General features: G+C 32.8%; 4 protein-coding genes across 4 annotated transcripts; 2 read left to right on the forward strand and 2 right to left on the reverse strand.

The window, feature by feature from the left end:
• On the reverse strand, nt 1-582 carry LOTGIDRAFT_155019 (hypothetical protein; the record flags this gene model as incomplete). The annotated part of the gene is made up of 1 exon (XM_009065530.1): nt 1-582. The coding sequence occupies one exon, from the start codon at nt 580-582 to the stop codon at nt 1-3; it is 582 nt and encodes a 193-aa protein (XP_009063778.1).
• Nucleotides 583-3,212: 2,630 nt separating this feature from the next.
• LOTGIDRAFT_155020 (hypothetical protein) lies at nt 3,213-5,435 on the forward strand (the record flags this gene model as incomplete). The annotated part of the gene is made up of 3 exons (XM_009065531.1): nt 3,213-3,351; nt 4,832-5,062; nt 5,218-5,435. 3 exons carry the CDS (start codon nt 3,213-3,215, stop codon nt 5,433-5,435), a joined length of 588 nt encoding a protein of 195 aa, XP_009063779.1.
• A 633-nt stretch (nt 5,436-6,068) lies between these two features.
• On the reverse strand, nt 6,069-8,192 carry LOTGIDRAFT_155021 (hypothetical protein; the record flags this gene model as incomplete). Its single annotated transcript, XM_009065532.1, has 3 exons — nt 6,069-6,232; nt 7,460-7,884; nt 8,023-8,192. 3 exons carry the CDS (start codon nt 8,190-8,192, stop codon nt 6,069-6,071), a joined length of 759 nt encoding a protein of 252 aa, XP_009063780.1.
• A 2,741-nt stretch (nt 8,193-10,933) lies between these two features.
• LOTGIDRAFT_155022 (hypothetical protein) lies at nt 10,934-11,915 on the forward strand (the record flags this gene model as incomplete). The annotated part of the gene is made up of 2 exons (XM_009065533.1): nt 10,934-11,423; nt 11,614-11,915. 2 exons carry the CDS (start codon nt 10,934-10,936, stop codon nt 11,913-11,915), a joined length of 792 nt encoding a protein of 263 aa, XP_009063781.1.
• Nucleotides 11,916-12,430: the final 515 nt, after the last annotated feature.

Genomic DNA, 12,430 nt, shown 5'->3' on the forward strand with positions numbered 1-12,430 from the left:
TCAACTTATCATAAAGGCAAGAACATTTTGCAAGGGTTCTGGATATTCTGTGAACTCTTCGCTGAATTCACACTGGAACATCTGTTCCACAAGAGAATGTAAAGCCAAATCCACCAGCATAATTCCCCTCACAGCCCTGGCTACTGCTTTCCCGCTGAGCATATGACATATGGCATTCAGAGCAAATATAGTTTCGAACACATCTCGTAGCCCTGTCCCACTCATGATACGACCTATGCTTCCCAGAAAGCTCATTTGTGTGTGAAAACCTCCCAGACGCAGAACTACATCAGCTATATCACTTCCAGTATGTTCGTTGCAAACTATCTCCATTGCTTTCCAATAAAGGGGCTGGTCGAAGGTCAGGACTGGAGTTGTCCCATAACATAAAGCCTCTGAAGTGACAAAGTATATGGTTGAATAGACGCATGACATGTTTGTAGGATCCATATCTATCATACGAAGGAACACAATTGACGATTGTCCTGGATGATTTCCCTTGCTCACCATTTGCATGAATCCAGACCAGATTGGAGCAGGTGTTCTTAAACGCCAGGTCACACTATGTAAGATGTCCATCATTTCTACTTTGTCCAAAACACTTATTTTGCGAAGTTCTTGATATTTTCATGCAGCAAAACCTTGATCAGATGGTTTTTTAACATAATATTTACTGTTAATTTTGCCCATGACACCAACTCTTCAGTTGATACATTCCGTCTTGGAACTTTGATGGAACCGGCTATACGAGGGGTAAAGCCAGCTACATTTCCCATACCATGAAACATATTTTTGCCATCAAGCGTTCTAGTATTATGATCAACATTGTCTGCTTCATATTGTAGACATCCTTCAAGATTTAATCCAGTAATAGGACGATCTTTGCCTTTCTCAAATTTCTGAACTTCTGTATAACAAGAACAAAATCCCAGCTTGGATAAGGTATCAATTAGCAGTCGAGATGCAAAATGATGGTGCAATTGGTAGAGGCGAAATGCACTGCTTTGTTTTGTATAATTGCTTGTCCAATGGAAGCTACATGTAATTCAGAATTTTTTGAAAACAAAGTCCGAAACAGAAGCTGAAGAGATTCTAGAACAAAGTCGATGTTTTTATCCAAAGAAGACAAATTCTCTGTCGCTGTATAACAGTCCTTAGATGCTTCCATTGCACGTATATCTTTTTTAAGAAGTTTGGCTGCTGTCATGATGATTAATTTGGTCTCCGATTCAGTGTTACTCTTTGTTTGATTTTCATAATAATCCTGGAGAATAGACCTAGCAGTGTATTGGAGATTTTCCATTAATTTCCGATATTACAATCCGAGTTCCAAAATGTTCTAATAATTCAACCTTCATATGTGAAATACTATATGCATTTTCTTCCCCACAATGTTCTGCCATTTTCTTTACTAGATCGATGATGGTAATTTGTTTATCGTCATGCTGTATCAAATACTCTGTTGCATATATAAAGCTTTCTCTTTTTGCTGATGGTCTTCCAACTGGTGTCCTCTGTTTCTTTGTTTCTGGGGAAAATTCTTTGGGTACATGTCTGTAGGTTTGAAAATTAACACTTCAACTTTGATGATACAAGCGCAAAGATCAGCTGCATATTCCACCCTTCCCTTCACCTCAGCAGCCCAATCATCATTGCGGTCTGTGCAAATATCCATAACTGTACTATCAAAATCTGAAGTTCAAAATGGAAATACATCAGGACCTCTTTTATTTCCAGACAGTCTTGTAGATTGACCACAGAATAGACACTGTTGTTGAAAATTAAACAGAGAACTGGAACGCAGGCTTCCTTTTGATGCTAATAAGGAATCTGTATCTTTATCTTGAGATTTCTTTTGGTTTAGGAGAATAGACTTTGGATTAATATATGACTTCCGACAATCTTGGTGTACTTGTTGACCTGGAACAGTAAGTATGGAGTCACCACTTACCTTGCTGGCTTCGTTTATACTTTTACCACCTTTTTGTCGTAAGGTCACAGTATCCCGTCCGTTCTGGAGAGATTGATGACACAGGACACAATCTTCCATATTTAGCTTACTGGTTGCCATACTTCTGAAAGAAGGAAAAGGTCTTACAGCATCGTTTATTTGAATTTCGTGACTTTTAACTTTAAACAGTAAAACAAACGATCTCAAGACGAAAAAGTCCAAATCGGGTGTTTTAGAAATAGGTAACTTATTCTGACATCAATATAGTCAAAATTTGTTGTAAAACCCAATGAATTTAATGAATTGCAAATTACGTGCGCATAATGTCACTCATGAGCTTCCTTACATTTTCAATTATTAACGGCCACTTTTTTTTGATTGGTTTTCCATTTTTTGATATAATTTTTCACATAATTATGTTTCTAATAAATGGAACAATCTTGGGTGAATTTTTAAAAAACAGGAATAGGGTTAGCGGTCGTGTTTGACGTGTTTGTTCTTCGCTGGAGCGTCATATTCAGTTAAATGTGCATTAGTCAACATACTATGAAGCAATATGGCTCCGTTTTCGTTGTTTTGTTTCTGAATATTTACCAAGGCACTTGTAGAATCACTACGAATTATCTCCCTTTTCAAGCTCTTCATGATGTATGGCGGTCCGTAGGTGCCATATTCTCCTCGTTGGTTTTATCTTTTTTGATGCATGAATTAATCCTTTTTCCGAGGGTTGATTTTGGTAGACTTTTTTTATACGATCTCAGATACATTCAATTAAAAGGAAAAAGTCAGTAGTATAAGAGTATATAGATAGGGGGCACTTTCAATAAATTATACTACTCTTTTGCCCGCGGCGCCCGCAAGCCCACGAAACAAACAACCCCACCATGCACGCAGTTAATAAATCTGGTGCCTATAGGGGTACAAGTTTACCAACCCCCAAGCATCCCAGGCCAATAATATCTTTAAATTAACTTTAATTAACTTTAATTTAAAAACAGAATGAGTTTAATTTTAAAACACAAACAACACAAATTCGAACATTTCTCATCCCAAAAGTAGCCAACTTTGTCTCGATCAACAAATCCCTTATTTCTTCTGAAACGCAAGCTCTTGGGTCAGTTGCAAAAGCAGGAATTAAAATAAACGATGCTGTGAAAAAGTCTGATGAATTGAAAGAATTACAGCAAATAAGAGAACTACGAAACAGGAGAATAGAACAACAAGAAAGAAAAGGAAAAGGTTTTAGAATTATTAGATAAAAATGTCAATGATAATTGCTCAAACTCCTAAAACTTATTTCGGTTCTGACATTCAAAAATCATTAAGTTCTCTTCCTGGATTTCCATGGGCAAAATACCCCGGAGAAAAACATCTTCCTGGTCATAATTATACTGGTCCAGGTACAAGGTTAGATCTGCGATTAGGCCAAAACGATAAACCCAAACCGGGTGAAGAACCAGTCAATAGAGTTGACGCAGCAGTGCTCAAACACGACATACTATACAGAATTAAAAACATAACATCCAGACACGAAGCAGACAAACAAATGATAATCGAACTTAAAAATATTTCAAATCCAACTTTCAAAGAGAGAATTCAAAGAGCATTAATCATTAAACTCTTGAAAGCAAAGATGAAAATGGATATGGGAATAGCAGATGAAATACACAAAGAATTTAGAAAAAACAAACATTTTATAAAAGTCAAAGTGTTTAATAGAGATGAAATATGGTCAGCAGATTTAATTAATATGCCAGTCGAAAGAGGATATAAATATTGCTTAACAGTTATAGATTTGTACACAAGATATACTTGGGTTATTCCTCTCAAAAACAAAACAGGTTTATCAGTCAAACACGCATTTGAAACAATAATGAAACAATCTGACAGACGACATCAAAAGTTATGGGTAGATAAAGGAAGTGAATTTTATAACAAAAATATGAAATCTCTAGGATTTGAAATTTACAGCACACATAGTGAAGGTAAAGCTGTAGATTATAATAGAACTGTTAAAAACATATTATTCAAAAAATTCACGGAATTGAAATCCCAAAAATGGCTTAAAATATTACCAGAGGTTGTAGATGAATACAATAATAAAATTCATTCATCTATAGGTGTCACACCAACACAAGCCTCAAATAATCCAAATATTATAAAGTCAATTAACACACAAAATAACTATGAAAATGAAATAAACAATTTAAATATCAAACCCAAATTTAAAGTCGGAGATTGCGTTCGTATTTTCAAATATAAAAGCAAATTTGAAAAAGGCTACGTTGGATTTTGGACAAACGAAATATTTATCGTAGATAAAGTAAATAGCACATCACCTCCAACATATGAATTAATCGATCAAGACAAAGAACAAATCATAGGTAGGTTCTATCAAAACGAACTTCAAAAAACTGACTTTTAAAATGAATATCTTTCTCGATAAATACGGAACCGATACAACTACAATCTTTCAACTTATGAAATGGGCAAATGAGTTAAATATATCTCCGTTTTATTATTGTATGAGAGATGAAATAAATAATCTCAAATATAAGAAAGGTAAATTTCTGGCTAAAACAAATATATATACTTAAGATCAAAAAGGAGTTCATCACTCTGCTTTATACAAAGACTCTTTAAATAACTTTTATTTCTTCAATTCTTTTGGATTAGAACCAACTGAAGAGATAATGCAATTAGTGAAAGTAATCAAATGTTCAACATTTCAATTTCAATTACCGTGTCAAAAATTTTGTGGACAACTTTCACTTTGGGTTTTATTATCAGTTGAGTTTAGGAAATCAATTTGAAGAAATTATAATAAATTTAACTTAATAAAAATGGCGAATAAATTTGGATTAGGTTCTTTACCTTTAGATACTAAAAAACCTAACACAACAGCGTGGATAAATAAAGCAAAACCTTACTTTGTGGATCAAATTGGAGACAAACTTCAAGGTGATTTAGATATGAATAATTTTACCATAACTAATTTAAAGTTACCAGAAAATGATTATGATGCTGTTCACAAGAAATATTTAATGGATCAATTAAATTTGATTAAAGTAAATAAAGAACATTTAAAAGAAAGAACAGGCGATGTGAAAGGTACTTCAAACGACAAATAAATAATAAATATTTTATTGATGATAATAAGTTACAACAAGAAGTAACAAGTTTGAAAAGTTATGTTGAAGAACAATTACTTAATGTAGTAGATAAAACTCAATTACAACCTTTAAGTTCATTAATATCTAATTTAGATGATAAGATTACAAAACAAAAAATAGATCTTAAACAACTAATAGCCAATATTAATCCAGGTATAAGTGAAGATAAATTAACAACATTAGAAACAAAACTTATTGATAATAGTGAAATACGAAAACAAAGAGTTGGTATTAAACAACAATTACTTAATGTAGTAGATAAAACTCAATTAGAAAATTTAAAATTATTAATATCTAAATTAGATGATTAGATAACAAAACAAAAAATAGACCGATAAAACAAAAAATAGACCTTAAACAACTAATAGATAATGTTAAACCAGGTATAAGTGAAGAAAAATTAACTGAATTAGAAACCAAACTCAATGATAATAGTGAAATAGATGCTATTAACACGTTAAATGCCAACCTATGAGATAACTCGGAAAGTGGTTCAGTACCCATTGCCGACTACGAGTATATTCGGATTTAGCTATATGAATTTCAATTGATCATAAAGTCGTCGGCAATGAAGAAAGACCTTTGTTTTATAGTTCTGCAACAGAACCTGACACCATATAATCTACAAAATACAAACTTTTCGGGAAAATGTTGTTTCAAGCTATTTTGTGGGCTTACAAATCTGACTCTGTAGATACCAACCCCAGAATTCATCTATAATATATTTATTCTTATTATTGACACGGAAGGTTCAAAGTTTTGGCGATTTTTAACACTGGATGTTGTTATTAATCATAAATTCAACATGACTAAGCATCAGCATGAATATTTGTAGGCGCGATTGGGTATGGTAGGGGTGGGCAATGAGGGACGATAGAGTTGTCAAAAGAGCATTTGCGTTTATTTCGAATTGTCTCATAAACAGAAAACAATGAGTTACATAATCAGTTTTTCTCATTATGATATTGCCTAAAACATTTATCTACGCACAATGCTGGTTTTTCTCTGCAGACTGGGCAGAAGTAACGGCTTTCGTGTCTCTGTTTATTCTGTGAACAAATCCGACATGGCTTTGTGGGTCGCTGTTTCTTCTCAGAAGGAGGGATTACTTCAAGGAAATGAAATTCAGCTGAATCATCAACTCCTCCACGTCTTGCTCAAATTTTCAGTTCATTTGTTAGACGATCCTCTATTAGATGCATCACCACTGCCTCACGGAATTCCAGAAGGCTCATTTTCTTCAAGTGCTTGTCATTGTACAAGATATGGGCGTTCATCACTGCAACTTCTATGATATGAAGACCTATTTTCTTGTACCAGCGCATAGTTTTCCTCAATGCACTGTAATAAGATAGCATCTGGTCGGATCTGTCGACCCCAGACATACCACTGTTATAATCTCTGACTATGTTTGGTTTTTGGATTTCTTTTCCGTTGCGATTTCTGACTGCGACCATCTCTACGGAGTGCATGTTGGATATTGTCAGCACATCACTTTTGTCTTTCCATTTACAAACTGCGACCCCTTCTGATTCTCTCCAAATAGCCTCCCCTTTCTTCAGTTTCTTGTTAACAACTTCTTTTGGGTTACCCTTCCTATCACTTCTCAATGTTCCACAGATGTAAGTAGAGCGTGTTGACAGCAACTTGAATAATTCGATGGAGTTATAGTAATTGTCTGTAAAAACAGCATGGCCCTTATCCAGAAAACCTCGTAAAAGATCAAGAACGGTTGCAGCAGACTGTCCTAGACAATGAGGATCTTCGATGGAAGTTCCTGAGTATATACGAATTCTAAGAACTAAGCCTCTTGACTCACACAATTCATAAAGTTTTATACCATACTTAAGACGCTTGTTTTTGATATACTGACGAAACATCAATCGACCACGCCAAAGTACCATGGACTCATCAATTGACAATTCCCTCAAGGGATAATATATTCTATCCATGCCCTGATTAAAACTATCCAGCATTGGTCTAATTTTATAAAGACGATCATCAGATGGTTCTCGGTTATTGGCGAAGTGCCAGAATCTGAACAGAAGCTGAAAACGATTTCTTCCTGTGACACCCTTGAAAAACACGGATTTGTATAGGGCATTATTGCTCCAATAATGTTCCACTGTTGGTAAGTTAACAGGTCCCATATGAAGGAGTAATGCTATGAAATGTTTCATTTCTTCAGTGTTAGTTTCCTTCCAGTCATGGAATCTAGATTTTCGTCGCAGCGGACGTTGTTTGTTGATTTCAATACCAGCATATCGATTCGTTTCAACAACCATTAAGTTTAAGAGTTCATCGGTAAGAAATAAATCAAAACATGCGCCTGTACTATCATCGTGCGTCTCCACAAGAAGACCAGATTGCTCATCAAATTGAAATATAGGAGGACCACTTGCTACATCAGACCATATATGTTGCCTTTTGGCCGGTTCAGCATTTCGGACATTTATTGTCTGTGGTTCATGTGTATGGAATGGTTGTTGTGAATCACCTTCTTGTTCCAATACATGATCTATATCATTACTTTCAATATCAGCGTCAAAACCACCATTCGCCAGAGCCTCTAACAATGGCCTGGGGTCACCACCTGCAAGAGCCCTCGTCCTCACAACGCTTCCACATTTGGCTCCTCTTGTTCGCACTCCACCACGGGTGGGAGTTATGCTATGTTGTCCGCGACCTCCTTTCACTCCACCACGAACCCTTGCCCGACCTCTTGTTGGTGCACAGGGGGTTGTTTTCATTTCACCATCACTGCAAAGAAATACAACAATATCTAAACTTCCATACCAGGAAATGAAATCTTAGGTCCATATTATGTATCTTAAAATCATTCTTGATCTACATATATCATCATGGCTATATCATGACGTAAAATCATATGAAACTTACCTTGAAGAATTTGAGTCTGAGGAGACCATAGGGTTTCCAAAATTGGAATCAGAAAGTTCATCTTCAATGGTGGTGGTATCTGAAGATTCTTCAGCACTCTCGTCAGTTGATGGTTGTTCCATTATAATGTCAGCAATTTCTTTGGCGCTAAAAACATTTGACGCTGCCATTTTCAAGGCAAAGTACACGTGGTAAGGCAACTAACACGTGGCGAAGCAAATTCAGAGCGCATGCGCAATTCTTATTGGCTTAAAATTAGAACAAGTATAATAATTCATTATCATAACTTCGGTGGTTGTAGATCGTAGTTCGGCAATACTAACAGAACATTTATTGTATTGCCATGATACGAGTCGTATTACGGCAAGGTCGACAACGCGAGTTAAGCTTTGCTTTAATACGACTCGTGGAAGTGCAAACGAAACAGAAGTCTGTAAATGTTGCCAAACTACGACTCATACTTACTACATTCCAAATAGATGCTAAATGCCCGGCAACGGAAGTGGGGACTATCAAATGGCTTCAGCAGTCAACGTGTTAAACAACAACTTCTAAATGTAGTAGATAAAACTCAATTTCAAAATTTAAAATCATTAATATCTAATTTAAATGATAAGATAAAAAAGCAATAAAAATAGATCTTAAACAATTAATAGATAATATTAACCAGTGAAGAAAAAATAACTGAATTAGAAACTAAACTTAATGATAATAGTGAAATAGTCACTATTCAAAAACAATTACTCAATCTAGTAGATAAAACTCAATTAGAAAATTTAAAATTATTATTATCTAAATTAGATAAGATAGCAAAATAAAAAATAGACCTTAAACAACTAATAGATAATATTAAACCAGGTATAAGTGAAGACACATGGCAACGGGAATCAACTGCTCTAGAAACTAAATTTAAAACTGAATTAAAAAAAGAACTAACAAATATTAATCAACTGATACAAAATATTTATGATAGTGAGATTCAAGAACAGATAACTACTATTAATAACAAAGTTTTAAAACAGGAAAAAAAATATAGCCACATTAGAAAAACATTTCAAGGAAAATAAAAAATCATATTATTTCAATCTTCCAGTTTTTCGTGTGAGAAATACTGAGCGTATTCCTACAGGTGAAACAACATATCAGTTGGAAGGATATGGATTTATATTTAAAATATAAGTATTTTCATAAGTGGAAACGATAAAAACATATTTGATATGTAAATCTTTAATTGAAATTCTTTTTCCTGTAAAAGTTAAAAACGATTCAATCTTCTTCTCTCATCCATCTAACTATTTTCAAATTTATCAAAGATGTGAATATAAAGATTTGGAAGTTAATGATGAAAACAACAATCATATGTATGAAATTAAAACAAATGGAAAATATATAGACACCTTTAGATTGTCAATAATACCAGACAATGACAACGATATTCTTTCAATAGGTGATTTTGATATGATATTAAAGACGGAAAGCTCACCATGGATGAACATTATTAGAAATCCAACTCCACTAAAAACACACACAATAAAGAGTTATACGTTTTTAAGAACATTAGACTTTGAATATACAAAACTATATTTAGTTAATACTAGTTTTTCACTCAATGTACAAAAATATTATCCTGATTTATTTACCTCAATTGATATTCACAAAAGTCAACAAGATAAAGAATTTATAATATTTTCATCAATAATTGAACGTCATGAAGGAGATAGTAATAAAGAAGTTGGTGGTATATATACTTGTAGATGTAGTATAGAGATTAATATTGAAAAAAAAAACTTTACAGTTCATCTAAATAAGATTAATGATTTGAAAGAAGAAATATCATTAGCATCTGTAAAAGTTACTATTTATACACCCGAAGTAATGATAACAGATAAACGAAAAATAATAGGAGGAGGTAGAGAGATTAAAGGATTCCCTATTGTAAATATTGAACAATATCCATCTTTTTCTTTATCAGAAATTCACTTAATTTAAAAAAATGGAACTCAAATTTAGACAACAATATATGATAGACAAAAAAAAACGAGTTAAAAGAAAACTAGAACAGTATAATAAATGTAAGAAAAGATGGATTAGAGTTGATTCTGTTTTCAAAACACTGAGTGTACTTCTAACAGTAGGAACAACAGTTGCAATGGCTGCAACTGGTGGATTAATGGTTCCAGTACTTGTCCCAACTGTATTAGCCACAATTACTGCTATTCAAACTTCATCTTGTGGGTTGATTGCTATAGGTTATACATCAAAACAGAAATCTTATTATAAAAAGAAAACTTATAAAAATTTTAAATACATATATTTTCATATTTTTTGAAAGATCAAGAGAAGATAAGAACATAACTATTGAAGAATTAGAAGAATTCAATGAAATTCTAGAAAAATTTGAGATGGAAATATCAACAATAAAATTTAAAAAAAAATACTTAAAAATAGATCATTAAAAAAGCATATATAAAAAATATGAATGAATCAATTGAAATTAATGATGATGAAACATTCATAGAAAACGTGTTATTTTCAAATATTATCAAGGTTGTTTCCAATAAATTTTTAACATTTAAAGGACAAATTGAAACAGATGGAGAGATGTTTCAAGATGGAAAGCACAAACAATTTATGAAACTTCTTGGTTTTAATGCCAAAACTTTTCATACTATCTTAAGAAATATGGAAGAAAAATCTGACCCTTCTGATTGGTACTTTACAGGAAGTATCTTTTTACTTAAAGACAATTTTAAAGAAATTAAAAGATCAAAAGTTGGAAGAGGAACTGAACTAAGCAAAAAATTAAATGAATATATAGGTGAAAATTGTAAATTATGTTTTAAACAAAGATTTAACAAATGAATTTCAAAATTTCATGAATAGTTTCTCAAAAGCAAATAGAAAAGGAGTGATGACATCTGCTAGAATTAATGAATTCAATAAGAAATGTGATATTACATTTCAAATTTATACTCATAATAATAGAAATTTGCGCCCCACAATTGTAAAAGAGGAATTAGATTGGGTTTTATATTTACACAACTTGCATTTCTGTCTTTTAAGAAGAAATACAAAAAGTTTGGGTATTAAAGAAATAGAAGATAATTATGAACAAGTGTGGAAAACGTGTAGAGACGATAACGCAGTAACACAGGTTTCCCCTCTAAAACTAAACGTGTTTTCAAGTATAAGTGATGCTGGGTTATTTGCTTGGGATTGTGAAACATATTCAGAAAGTGAAACGCGTAAAGCAATTTCTTATGCGTGTACGTTAATTAATTTAAAAAAAAAAAGAAAAATGTTAGACAGAATAAATAATCTCTTTCCAGATTTAAATCCTGCAGATAATGTTCCAGAAGAATTTTATGATAAACTAATGATTATAGTAGAAATATTTGTAGGTACAGATTGTATAGATCAAATGTTGAAATATTTAGGTCAATATGATAGAAAGAGATTAATATTAATTTCTCATAACGGTAGCAATTTTGATAACTGGATCGTGCTTAAAAATATAAAAAAAACTAACACAATGCCCTTTAAAAACACCCAGAGGAATTCTATCTTTACCTTTATCTAATCCATACACAGATGAAGATTTACAGAAAAAATGGAAAAGAAAGAAAGAAATAACAAGTAATAATAATTATTTACAACATATTAATTTCACATGTTCCTATCAACATGAAACATCTAGTTTGGCGGCATGGGGTAATTCATCTAATCTACCAATGAATTTGAGAAAGATCACTGATATCAATATTGCAAAATACACCAAAGATAACTGGGAATCTTTAAGACACGAATGGGAACCTTACGCTAAAAGAGATACGTTATGTCTTGGAAGTTGTTTGATAAAATATAACCAAGTCACGAAAAAATATGTCCAATAATCTAACGGCTCCATCTTTATCTTTTAAGGGTTGGTATTATTGTGAAATACTTTCAGTTTCACTTTGTGAAGTAAATTCCTTTAATACATTACAAATTTCATCCATTTTGTTCGTTTCAAATATTTTTCTATTTGCCGAAACTCTTCCTCCTTTAATAGATCGTCTGATATAATGTCTTATAAAAGGATTAGAGTGCGAATAAACTTTTTCTATATTTTCTTTTTCAGTATGTTTTGGAACCATTCTAGTAGTTTCATACCATTCTTTATCGTAATGATACAAATAATAGATTATTGGACATCTTTTGGTTTACAACTTATTTCATGACTTGATTCATAAAGCTCCTCATATTGCCCCCATTTTAACCAACCTGGTCATGATTATAAATGCACACTTCTTGAGAAAATTCCAAATGAAAGTAAAAGCAAATTAGACAGTGCAGAAACTCTGCGGATTCATAGACTTGACTCTGTATGGCCGTATGGATTGAATGAACTCAAACCAGGAGGTTTCAA

Source organism: Lottia gigantea (genome assembly GCF_000327385.1).
Source record: "Lottia gigantea unplaced genomic scaffold LOTGIsca_7, whole genome shotgun sequence".
Taxonomy (NCBI): domain Eukaryota; kingdom Metazoa; phylum Mollusca; class Gastropoda; family Lottiidae; genus Lottia; species Lottia gigantea.